This window comes from Tupaia chinensis, unplaced genomic scaffold (genome assembly GCF_000334495.1).
Source record: "Tupaia chinensis unplaced genomic scaffold, TupChi_1.0 Scaffold000468_1, whole genome shotgun sequence".
Classification (NCBI taxonomy): Eukaryota; Metazoa; Chordata; class Mammalia; order Scandentia; family Tupaiidae; genus Tupaia; species Tupaia belangeri.
In genome coordinates this window covers 536,132-549,380 of record NW_006159977.1, presented here as the reverse complement: position 1 = coordinate 549,380, position 13,249 = coordinate 536,132, and the positions used below count along the sequence as shown (strand labels likewise).

General features: G+C 50.8%; 1 protein-coding gene across 1 annotated transcript in view; it reads left to right on the top strand.

Moving 5' to 3' along the window:
• Positions 1 to 13,249, top strand: part of TULP4 (TUB like protein 4) — a gene marked incomplete in the record, with an annotated part of 233,255 nt that overhangs the window by 216,072 nt on the left and 3,934 nt on the right. The window contains 5 exon segments of the mRNA XM_027774688.1: positions 1,132 to 1,276; positions 4,080 to 4,224; positions 5,259 to 5,352; positions 9,621 to 9,764; positions 12,195 to 13,243. Coding sequence (XP_027630489.1) covers positions 1,132 to 1,276; positions 4,080 to 4,224; positions 5,259 to 5,352; positions 9,621 to 9,764; positions 12,195 to 13,243 — 1,577 coding nt within the window.

Below are 13,249 nucleotides of genomic sequence, written 5' to 3'. Positions count from 1 at the left end.
TCTTCCGATTACTGGGTTTGTGAGTTGTGCCTTCTGATTCAGCAGGTGGTTTCAGAGGGGGCGATGCAGGTGACATAGCCAGGCACAGCTCCCCTTTCGTGTCGCATGCCACACCATTCCGCCTCAGAGAGGCCCCTGTTCACAGGTGCCATCTCCATGTGCTCAAAAACTTAGCGATTGATTTAACAAACTCATCCTTTAAAATGTAAGCAGCCCTTCTGAATGATTAAAAATGCTCACATTCTATGAATTATTTCATTGCAATTGAATGATTCCACTCCTGTATCACCTCGCAATGCTCTTGGAGCCTAAGAGAAAGAATTGTAGTCTGCAAAATGAAATCATTTTAGAGCATAAAGTACTTGCTTTGAGGGAAGACCTGGGGCAGGAAGGAGGGATGGGGGGAGGAGGGAAAGGATGTGAGAGTATGGGGTTGGACTGGTGAGGGATGGCAAAAGAGGACATTTCAAGGAGGGTTAACTTTGCCTTCCGTTTTCTGCTTGCCCCACTCTCTGCACATCATCATATTCTCTGTCTGACGGCCAGTTGGCAAAGTCGTAAATGGCTTCCATACGGGGTACCCAAAGGGAAGCACCCAAAGGTACCACAAGCAGGCAGGCATTTCCACCAGGTGGAAAGACCAAGGCCCCACTGCCAACCTGGAGGCAGTTCCCCAGACTGTCTGGCATTGCAGATATAAACTGCTGGGAGACTTTGGAGCGAGCCTCTCTCTTTTGGACCTGAGTCAGAGCAGGCCTTGGCTCAACTGGGTTCTGGGGACTCCTGGAAGTCCACAGGAGCCCAGATGGGCGCCTTTGTGTCGTGAGGCACAGCAGTGCAGCCAGAGTGGTTTCAGCTTTCCCACAGAGAGCAGTGCCAGACTGCTTTGTACCTCGTAGAGGTGTTGCAGTGCCGTGGCCGCTTGACAATAATGGAAGTGGTGGCTTACTTCTGCATGGGAAACACAGTGACATCAAAATGTGAAGGAAACAATGCATGACTCTCCTCTCGGAGCTGCTAGACTTGATGTGATGGCCTGTGGGGTCCCTCTGTCCTTTAGTTTATAGTCGCCATCATTGTTGGGGTCTAATGATGGAGCTTCCCTTACATCTGCTGGTTGGCTCTTACCAGATGAAATCTATGGAAACAGCTTGATTTCTACGGTGATCGACAGCTGCAATTGCTCAGACTCCAGTGACATCGAACTGAGTGACGACTGGGCTGCCAAGAAATCTCCCAAAATCTCCAGAGCAAGCAAATCCCCCAAACTCCCAAGGTAATCTCAGTCTTCAGGGGTGTTCTCTGTAACAGAATTCCATCAAAACGTACCGGAAGAGATAGCAAGAGTAGCAACCCAGGCTTTTCTTCTGGAAGGTTCCACCTGGAATAATCACACCTCTTGTCTTTTGCCTTCAGAGTAGAAAAAGATGCCCAATAGGAGGTTTGCCAAACCAGCAGACTTCGGGGTTAGCAATGATGTGGGTAGTGTGGGGTGCCAGTCGCTCCTGCCTTACTTGTTTTCTCTAGCATTTCTCAAACTGGAAGAGAAAACAAGACGGAATGTAATGGGTGGACGCAACTGTTGAAGAGAAAAATTAAATACCTATAGTGCTATAATTAGGAAAATAATAGTAAACTTAAAAAAAAAAAAAGGATCCTAAAGGTTTGTCGTAAAGACAGAAAGGTAAGAGCAGATGGAAGAACACATAGTATTGTAGGCGACAGCACCACTGTCCTCCTCTGGTGCCACCACTGGCTATGTGACCTTAGACAAAAATAATCGGTTTCACTACCTATGGAAGTTACTGAGCAGACCAGATCTTCTCTAAGATCCCTTCTAGCTTTAAAATTCTGTGATGCCATACACAATTAAGGTATAACCTATATCCAGGTAACACACGCCCAAAGCTTCAACACCTAGCTCATTGTACAGTGGGTACACCAGTGTCCCCACCCAGTTCGAGGTAGAGAACGTGTCCCTGGGCCTGGACAGTCCCCATGCTCCTTCCACGCAGTACTCACACCCTGGAAGTAGTCCCTGTTCTGACCCCTGCTCCCATAGATGAGTTTTGCATGTTCTTGAACTTCGTGTAGGAGGAATCAAATGGTGAGCCCTCTTTATCGGGCTTTCCCACGCTCAGCGTAATGAGTCTGAGATTCACCCATGTCACCGTGTTGTGCCAGTAGTTTGCTTCTCTGTGTTGTGCTGCAGTTTTCACTGTAGTAAGCATGCTACGATCCGTTTATCCATCTACCAACTGATGAATGATTGGTAGTTTCAGTTCAGGGCTATAATGAATAAATCACCCATCACATCTTTTCACAAGACTTCTATGATGTACGCGTTCCTTTGTCTTGGGTGTATAATTACCAAGGGAGTGTAGGGTTTTGGGCACAGATGTATGAACTTTATTGGAAACTGCCAAGCAGTGGCCCTAGGAGTCTGTTCCAGGTCCCATTGCCACCGGCGCTGTACGAGCGTGCTGCTGTTTCCGGTCCCACCTACAGCTGTGTGGTCACATGGTTCTAATACGTCCAACGACTGGTGATGCGGGCCCCTTTCTCACGTTCAGTGTCCATTTGGTTGTCATCTTTTATGAAGTGTCTGTTCAAGTTTTGTGCCCATTTTTTACTGGGTTGTTTTTCTCTTTGAGTTGTAAGAGCTCTTTGTGTGTTATAGGTGAGTGCCGTGCCGGGGTGTTGATGGCCACGCAGCCTAGGGTGGAAACCCTCCTTTCGTGTTAGTGCTTGTGCGTCATGTCGAGGAAGACTTTGCCATAAGGCCAGGGCAACGTTCTGTTCTCTTCTGCAGCTCTGCCCTGTCAGCTTACACACGCACATCTCTGGTCGACCTCACATTCAGATGAATGTTTGTGTGTGCTGTGGATTAGGAGTAAACGTCCATTTTTTCCCATGTAGATACCTAGTGGTTCCAGCAAACCAATGGACTCTGTCTTCATCTTTACTCTAAAGCTTGTTCGCATTGCACGTGAAACCACGAACCTCCCTGCACTTCCAGTGTCTGGCTTTTTCTGTTACGTAAGCAGGGGGGACATTGAACCTGTGCTCCCCCAAGTCTCACCAGCGCATGTCCCTCAGAGGTTGCTGTCTCCCCACGTCTGGGCCTCCTGCCCCCCCACGCCTGGCCCTCCTCCCTCGTCTTCCCCTACTTGGAATCCCCTCCAAACAGCGGCCTGGCGAGCTGTCCTGCCTCAGACACCTGACATCAGCTCACTTCCCCCCTCACAGCCTCAGGAGTCCAGAGCTCCCCCTCAGGCCCGGAAGCAGGGTATGGCAAGCTTACTGCATTTTCTTCACGGAGTGTTGTAAACCTTTCAGTATTCATTTTATCACACACTCTGGCCAGGCATAAACTCATGTGTCTCCGTGTCATCAAAACAGGAACTGAGGAATAGGTACAATACGGAATCAAAAGGCAACAGGGTAACTTTAGAGTCACTGTTTAGATTTATGAGGTCATCCAGAAAGTCATGACATATTTCTCTGTTTTTCTGTGCAAAAAATGTGTCATGACTTTCCTACCGACCAGATAAATGTTGTAGGCAGTGAGATGCTAGGTAAATTTGCTGAAATCCAAACTGGTGTCGAGGAATTGAAAAGATTCTCCTGGCCCTGTGGTGAGAAGTTACTCCTCCCACCTGCCTCTCTCTCTAGCTCTGTTGGCAGAAGGCATGGGGCGCCTCTAGGCTGTAAGTCAGCGGAAAGTGAAAGACGGTTAGCTGAGTTCCTTGCAAATGAATCACTCAATCTAATCTCAGTATATTTAAAAAGATATATGAGGGGATTTCTAAAAGTTTGTGGGAAGATGGAATTAAAATATGAGTATTTTGGTACAAAACAACTTGAAACTCATGCAGTTTTTTCTTACCACACATTTTCTGTCAACTTTCGCAGACCCCTCAGATTACATGGCACGCAGTCGTTCACATTCGTAAAGCAATGTTAGGAGGGAGAGCTTTATGATGTTGGGCCCCTGGCCACTGAGATGTCACAGCCAGGCTGGGAGTCAGAGCTGCACAGCCGGCCCTGGCTGTCTGACCCTCTCCTTGTCTCCGCAGGATCAGCATTGAGGCCCGCAAGTCCCCCAAGCTGCCGCGGGCGGCCCAGGAGATCTCCCGGTCGCCCCGGTTGCCCATGCGCAAGCCCTCCATCGGCTCACCCAGCCTGGTGCGGAGAGAGTTTCCTTTGGAAGACATTACTCAGGTAGTAGCCACGTCGCTCTCCTCAAGTGGGCTCCACTGCCCTGCTCACTGCCACTGCCTGCACAGTGCCCCAGCTCTGCCCTCTGCCCCACCAGCTGCCCTGGGCCCACAGCATTCTGTCTGGAGCGTGGGTTATGCTGAGATGCATCCGTACTAAACCTGCGCTCTGCTCAGGCCGTCTGGTCCTGCAGCGACCCAGTGTCTGTGGAGAGAACCCTCTGGCACAGGCTACCATAGACTGAGGCTGCTGCCTCCCCTCCTGGCCCTCTTGCTGCCCCCTCACCCTCCAAGTGCTTCAGCCCACCTGCCCTTCCCTGCATGAGGCCTTTGTTCTTCCTGGGTCACTTGCTCCCTCTCCTTGTCCCTGTTCCTGCCCCAGGCGTCCACCTCGCCCAGCTGCGTGGTGAGGCTTCCTGCCCTGGCTTAGCCACAGTGAGCTGAGGTGTGCAGTGCCTGCTCTGTGGCCCTTCTCAGGGACGCTTTGCACACTGGTCATGGCCAGCCTGTCCCCTCTGCAGCTCTTTCTTGGGTCATAAACTGCTGGAGGAACTGTATTTTATTCACTCTTATTCTTGCCCTTGAGTATATGCACATGTGCATGTACGTGCCTTGGGTGTAGTGATAACTTCTTACAGTGTGTATGATTTAACTCAGCGAGAAAGCAGACAGTGGGTGGTTTATGGCAGAATGGCTCAATGCAGCAGATGTTCCAGGAGAAACAGCAAGATGAGAATAGATTCAGTTAGGTACTCGCTCTGGTCCTCTCTAGTCTGGGGGACAGGAGAGGTGAGGAAATGTGCCCAAATCACTTGGTGGCCTTTGAAATACATGCACACGGATGCACTGGGACACAGCCACCCTCCCTCCCAGTGCAGTGCCTGGTGGTGCCCGGCAGGCTCTAGTCATCTTCTGGTCTTACGTAGAGAGGAGTACGTAGGGAGCAAACATTCCTGGCTTTGAACACGTGTGGCTTTTTACAAAGTAATCCGTAGAAAATGGAGCAATCAGTTTGATCCTTTTTCTTTCTTTCCCCAGCACAACTATCTTGCTCAGGTCACGTCTAATATCTGGGGAACCAAATTCAAGATCGTGGGCTTGGCCGCTTTCCTGCCAACCAACCTCGGTGCAGGTAACTCCTTCCTATTCTGTCTCGGCTAAGGCCACGAAACTCAGTCTCAGCCTCCAGCAGCACCAAGTGGGAAAGGGGCTCTTACGACGCCAAGGAAGCACGTCACCGCCAAACCTTGACGTAGCCTCTGTGGTCTGACTCTAGCCACCATGATTTTGCAAAAATTAGAATTTTTTCCTGAATTGGTATTTCTGCCAGTGGCACTTAAATATTTTGATACAAACCCTGACTTATGAAAACAATCAAGGGACCAGTGGATAGTGTAACGGTTATGTCGCTGGACTCTCAGGTCGATGACCATGGTTCAAGTCCCGGCCAATGCCGGGCGCATGTGCGTGCCTGCCCAAAATCCCGAGAGGAAAATGGAGGAGAAGGGATTGTGACATGGCCATCTCTCCTGGGGGCTGATCTCTCTCTCTCTCTCTCTCTCTCTCTCTCTCTAGCTCTGGCAAGCACACATACACTATAGCAAAAATCTGTCAAAAAATCGAAATGTAGAAATGGCAGGTGTCTCTATGCACACTCACAGATTTCTAGACATTTTGACAGATTTCAGTACCTGTGTCTAGGTTCTTGAGCCAAAAGAAACTCCTTCTGAAGGAAGTGGTGGGGAAGTATTTACAGACCACATGAGACGTTGGCTGACCATTATTAGCGCAGTTCTTCCTGATAAATGTTCATAAATTTCATTTCTTGGTACATGAGACAGGAAAACTGAACCGAGGGTGAACAGAGCCGGGTCAGAGCCTGGCACCATGCCATCACCTGCACGCCTGCCCAGCCGAGCAGCAGCACCTTGTCACGTGTCTGTCAGAGACAAGCAAGACGTGGGCGCGACAGGAGAGCCTTCTTGAGGCCTTCTCCACCGGCTTGCAGAGTCGGCCCCTGCTCGTGTGGAGCCGTGGCGTCCAGCCCCCTCCGCACGGCCTCCTCGTGGTTCATGTTGTGCCCACTCTCCTCAAGGCCCGCCCAGCAGGGAGGCCTGTGGCCTCCGTCTCCAGCGTGTTCCGTGTGAACTGCCATAAGTGGGCTTTGGAGCTTCCTCAGTCCACCTGTGAGAGTTGTCCTGTAGGCACCGCCGCACGGCACAGCAGAGGGTATAGCCGAGTGATCCTGGAGCCAAACGGGTGGCCCTGGTTCTGCGTTGACAGGACCCGAGTGTGCCTGCGGTTACCTGTGACCTGCTGGCATGGGGAGGGTTGCCCCATGGCGAGACTTTGTCAAGGATCTCTGCCCATCCTCCGCCTCTCTTTTTATCTGTCTCACAAAAGAAAGAGAAATAGTAAATATAATTTTTATGAAGTTATGTCATAGGTCCTGTAAGGTAAATTTTTTTTGCATGTCAGGTGTTCAGAAGACCTAGTTCTGTGTCTGTCTCTTCCGAGATTTATTAAATGGCCCTTCTTTGGAGTTTTTCATTTCACAGTTCTTTAGCTCAAAGGAGAAGTAGGATAAAAGTAAAACTTAGACTGACTTAATAACTAGAGAGGCTGCTCCCATGGTGCAGAGTTTTAGGGAGCCAGATCCCACATGGCCAGCGTTTCGAATCCCAGCCCTAGCAGTTTGATAAAACATGCTGTGTGTGTGTGAGTGTGTGTACCCCAAATTTTGACCGTATGGAGAAATGGAGGGAAAAAGTTGCACTGTAACTACACCCCATTCAGCGTGTTTTCTCTCTCTCTTTCTCCCTTCTTCTCTCTTCCTGTCTCTGGTGAGTGCACACACACTTTATCAATTAAAAAATACTAACAATAGACCATTTTAATATATAATGCAAAAAAACTCTTAGCAATATTTTCAACAACCTGGAAGCTCTTCGATGACTGTTGAAGCCTACTGTTCTGTTACTGGTCAGTTCTCTGTTGATGGGTGTGGTTAGTTTTTAGTACCCACTACCCATGTAGTCAGCGAGCTCTGCATTAGCTGTCTGCCTGCGGTACATATTGGCAAAAGGAATCGAAGTGAGAATCAACTCAGTGGCTCTTTACTCTGCCCTCAGTGGGTCTTCACTCTGTCCTCGCTTCGAGGGCTTGGGCTGAATAGATGAACAGATAAGCCAGTCAGGATCTTTTTTTTTATTTTAAGGTTTTCGTCATAGGACGTGTGTGCTCACTAGAGAAAGACAGGGTGAGGGAAACTGAGAAATCACCCCCCGGGGGGGATGGGTGATGGCCATGCTTCAGTCCTTTCTCTTCCATCTCCTCAAGAGAGTTTGGGCATGCACGCATGATTTTTAAGCCACCAGGCCCAGCACTCAACCCCCTAGCTGGCCATGTGGGAATCCAACACAAAACCACCTTAACGACCACAGCACCTGTTAGTCTGTCATTAAGGATTCTTTTTTTTTTAAAGAGAGTTTTTTGTTTTGTTTTATTTTGCTATGGAGCATGTACACTTGCCAGAGAGACAAAGAGACAGTGAGAAATCACTCCACCCCTGCCCCCAGGGGATGGCCACACTGCAGTCCCTTCTCTTCCATTCTCCTCTCAGGATTTTGGGCACGCACGCACATGCGCCCGGCGTGAGATTTAAGCCGCCTGGTCTGGGACTCAGACTATGGTCAACTACGTGGGAGTCCAGCGACATAACCATTATGCCATCTGCTGGTCTCTGCCAGTTAGGATCTTAAAGTGAGAGCCTGTGAGTGCCCTTGGGTGCAGATTGGCCCTCTGCCCTGAGCTGAACACCTAAGACCAAAGCTCTGTCTGTTCAATGAGGTGGTCGCCCTAGTCACTGGCCTTTTTAGAAAGTGCATTTTGGTTTTATATATAGTTACTGCTGTCAAGCTGAAACAATTTTCCAGTTGATTCTACCCGAGAAAAGGGATTAACTCTTAGATTCTAGAAAGCAGGTTAGATACGGTGCCTCATTAAATGAAACTTCCAGAAATATGTGCTAGATTCAGAACTCAAAATATTCAAATGGGAAGTACAATAACAATCCTTCTTGTCCTCACCTCAGCCACCTCATGTTCTTCCCTGGAGGCAACTGATGTTAATTTCCTAATCTCTTCAGAGCCTTTTTATTTCATTGATCTTTGTCCATCTGAACAACAGAGACTAGCCCTTCCTCATAAATTCTTCTGCCATGCAGAACTGTACAGAATTTCTAGACCAAAATACTTATTCTGTCTCTCTAGTGAGCAGGAGAGATGACGACGTGAGTGAGGCCTTCCTGGGAAGTGGCCTCGGCACACACCAGTCTGAGCAGCAGCTTCACAAAGGCACCCAGGGAAGGAGGTCCCCTGTGCTACGGTGACACTGGCTGGCCAGCACTGGTCTGTGAAGGGACAGCTATGGACTTGTGACTTCACGCATCTTAACACAAAATAATAAATAAGAACCTCTGTACTTAAATTTCTCACAGGAAAGGGTATTAAACAAAAAAGGAGATAGCCATTTTATCCCGATTTTATCCTACTATGAAAATTAAATTCAGATTCAGTATTTTAAAATTTATTTTGTCTCCTCTAAATATTTTAGTTGTAATATAGGCCTTCTCTTAAATGACCCTGTCAAATTACATCTTGGGGTCCAGAAAAAAATGTATGTGCAAGTTTTCTATAAATCTTATCTTGATGAGTAGATTGAAGTTGAAAGTCAATACAATAAGGAATAAATAAGACAGCGTTGTATTCCTCAGAGGCACCCTGTCGCCCCTCACCTCGCAGTCAGTTTCAGACAGCTCTCTGAACACCCCAGGTTCTTGAGCTCAGCTCTTAGTTTTCTCAGTTGATTACAAATGAGGTTTTTTGATTATTTGTTTTTTATTTTTAACTTTATTTTATTTATTTATTTACTTATTTTAATTTGACCAGAGTAGGACAGAGAGAGGGGGCAGGGGGGAGTGAGAAAGCAAGCTGCCAAGCCCAGGACTTAAATAGTGGTCAGCCATGTGGGAGTCCAGTACCCTTAACCATGCCACTTGCTGACCTCACAAATAAGGTTTTTGAAAACTGTATCTGTGATACCTGACTCATTCTAGAATAGGATTTAAGTCTAACACGTGTTTTTAGCATTTGAAATTTGCGGATGTGTAGACAAGCCACGGCAGAGCGGTCCAAGCTAGACCAAGAATGAGCCACCACTGATGCCCAGATGGGCTGGTGTGGCCACCGGGCACCAAGTCACACCGAGGCACCGCTCGCCTCTTGGCCCTGCCTGTGCAGATCTGTCCTCTGGTGGCGGGAGAGCCACAGCCCTCGATCTCTCAGCTGCCACTTAGCTCCCTGCCGGGTGTCTCCATTGACCACGTCTTGTTCCCCCCAGTCATCTATAAAACCAGCCTCCTGCACCTCCAGCCGCGGCAGATGACCATTTACCTCCCAGAAGTTCGGAAGATTTCCATGGACTACATTAACCTGCCCGTCTTCAACCCCAACGTTTTCAGTGAAGATGAAGATGATTTACCAGGTGTGTTGACATACATTGGCTGGCTTGTCGCAGCCGCTCCCTCTCTCGGTGGGCTGTGCTGTGGGCCGGAGTGGGAAGCTGTCCAGGATTGTCGCTTGCATCCGACTGCCTTGGTTCGGAACGTTGGTAGAGATGGTGGCTCATCTCAGGAGGAAGGGCACAGGTCGGCCCGTTTGGTAAGGAGAAGATGCTCAGAGAGCACTTGTCACATCTGTTTACTTTCCCAGTCACCAGCGTAGCCAGGCCCTGTGCAGGTAAGTTAGCCAGACTAGTAGGGCTAAGTCCGGTCCGCCCTGAAACCTGGTGCCGTTGATGGAGGCTGGCCTCCTCAGTGCCACGTAGAGTGCTTCCGCCACGTCCCCATGTTGCCCACACGCCCGTCTCCAGGACACAGCTCCCATGGGCAGTGCCTGTCTCAGTGCATGGAGGCCCGGCCTGTGTGAGCCTCCCCACATACTCTCAGAAACTGTCAGGCATCTACAGCCTGGGCAGTTAACTTAAGTGTCTCCTAGTAGGGGATTCCTGAAAGGAGCCTATTTTGGGTCAACAAAATAGTTTTTTTCTTTTTTTCTTTTTTTAAGAGAGATTTTTGCTATAGGGCATGTGTGCTTGCCAGAGAGACAGAAAGAGAGAAATCACCCTGCAGGTAGAATGGCCATGCTATAGTCCCTTCACTCTTCTCTCAGGATTTTGGGCATGCATACACATGTGCCCAGAGTGAGTTTAAGCCACCAGGTCCAGGACTCAAACCGTGATCGGCCCTGTGAGAGTCCAGAGACGTAACTGTTACACCCTCCACTGGTCCCAATAGAATAATTTCTAATTAATCTGCCAATTAGTTGGATGTAACTGTTGTCAGTTGCACAGAATACTTGAAAAGCACTAGAAGTCCACCTGTAGCCTTATGGAGAGTGGAGCCTCTCTGCTTCCAAACAGTGCTCGGAAAGCCATTAGTCTCTGAGCCAGAGGAACCCGGACACGGGCCGTGACATCCAGTCTGAGTGTGCATGACCACTGGGCTCGGGTCCGAGCACCGGGACATGGAAGGGTGCACGTTCCTGCCCAGGCTTCCCTGAACTTGGGGAGTGTTTACCTCCTCTCAGCCCAGGCTCCTTCCCTGAAGAGCTGTTTCTCCTGTCCTTCCGCCACAGCCATCTCTGGTTCTCTCATGCCCCTCCTGCATAGGTGGGGCAAGCCTTCTAGAAGAGCGGGGTCCCTGGAGGCCAGGCTTTGCAGTCACATAGTCATTGCAGTTTGGGAAAGCCTCATGCACCTGCACTTTACAACTCACCTCTGCAGTTTCAGCCTTGGATTGAGGGGCGTCTCCGACACTTCCCCTCAACACCCTCCCTTTCTCCCCTGTGTGGCTCACCCAGCTCTCTCATACTCAGCTGCTGTGGCTGTGGCTCCGGCTCCCGCCTGTGGCTCCCTGTGGGAGGGCTCCCATTAGTGATGGCAACTCAACAGCCTTTCCTCCTGTGGAGGAGAGGTGTCCGCCATCAGTATTCCATGCAGACAGGAGAATGCCTGGGAGAGGGGTCCGAACGGGACTGGTAGGCAGCTGCAGACAGGACCCAGCTCTGCAGCCAGGGCATGGTCAGGTCTCTTAGAAGACCCCAGGGAAAGGGGCATCATTCTGCAGTTCTGCTGAAAGGTCAGCTGCCCTTTAAAACTAGCCTGAGGAAGAACTAGCTGCCACAGGGTACCTCGCTCTGTGCCTCAGGCTTCTGCACCAGGGCCACTTTTCTCCAAAGGAGACAACCACACAGAGGGCATTCAAACCTTGCCTTGCTGAGGTCCTATCTGCCTGCCCTTATGTCCGCTATTCAAATGCGAGCCCTGTGAAATTCAAGGCTTACTCCACTCCGTTAGAAATGCTAAGGAGCAGATATGGACCAGTCCTTCACCTGGTATGCAGATTTGCTGGGGACTCTTTTCCAGTGGTTTCTGTACTACATTTTACATGTTCCTATTCACAACAACTTACGTCTGCACAGATTTCAGAAACACGGCCTTTACGTGAACTTCTGTGCTGACCTTAATTGCATGGTTGCAGATCAGCCTCCACAGGAGCCTAGGCATTAGGAGCCCTCAGGGGTTTCACACAGGGCCACTGCTCTCTTCTCGCATAAGAAGCTGTGTTTTATGAATCTCTCAGGAAACAGCGTGGAGTATTTAATTGCTTGTGGTGTTACCCACCAGGCTGACTCACGCGTGATGCCTGAGTAGCTCGGGCAGTGTCCTTGGCTGATGGACAAAGCTGAAAAACGGTGTGGCCCGTGGGAACAGCCCTGCTTTCCCCAGCAAACTCGTCTTATCTCTAGCAGTTCATTTCTACTCAGGACTGGATGAGTCCAGATGTGCTGCTTATTCTGACCCAGTTTCATGGCACTGTTTTGCAAGCGGTTCCCTTTTCTGATTTCCTCCCAGTGACAGGAACACCTGGCGTCCCTGAGAACAACCCGCCCTGTACCGTGAACATCCCTATAGCCCCGATCCACAGCTCGGCTCAAGCTATGTCCCCCACGCAGAGCATAGGGCTGGTACAGTCCCTGCTGGCCAATCAGAATGTGCAGCTGGATGTCCTGACCAATCAGACGACAGCCATGGGGGCAGAACATGCAGGTGACGGTGCCACTCAGTACCCAGTCTCCAGCCGGTACTCCAGCCCCGGACAGGTGATTTTCGGAGGTGTGGAAATGGGCCGCATCCTCCCAAATCCCCCTCCATTGTCCTTGCCACCCCCGCCACCACCACCCCAGGGGGCCATGCAGCTGTCCATGGTGGACCATGGAGACCGGGACCACGAGCACCTGCAGAAGTCCACCAAGATCCTGCGGCCCGTGCCTCCGCTGGTGGCTGAGGGGGACTCGGTGGTCTTTAGCGCCCCCCAGGAGGTCCAGGTGACGAAGATGAACCCTCCTCCCCCCTACCCAGGCACCATCCCCGCCCCCCCCACCACGGCGGCGCCCCCACCCCCTCTGCCTCCACCACAGCCTCCCGTAGACGTGTGCTTGAAGAAGGGCGACTTCTCGCTCTACCCCACGGCGGCCCATTACCAGACCCCCCTGGGCTATGAGCGGATCACCACCTTCGACAGCAGTGGCAACGTGGAAGAGGTGTGCCGGCCTCGGACGCGGATGCTCTGCTCCCAGAACACCTACACACTCCCTGGCCCGGGCAGCTCGGCTACCCTGAGGCTCACAGCCACTGAGAAGAAGGTCCCCCAGCCCTGCACCAGTGCCACCCTGAACCGCCTGACGGTCCCTCGCTACTCCATTCCCACTGGAGACCCACCCCCATACCCCGAAATTGCCAGCCAGCTGGCCCAGGGGCGAGGCCCTGTCCAGAGACCGGACAACAGCCTCATCCATGCCACCCTGCGCAGGAACAACCGCGAGGCCGCCCTCAAGATGGCCCAGCTGGCCGACAGCCCGCGGGCCCCTCTGCCACCCCCAGCCAAGCCCAAGGGCGGCCCCCGGGCA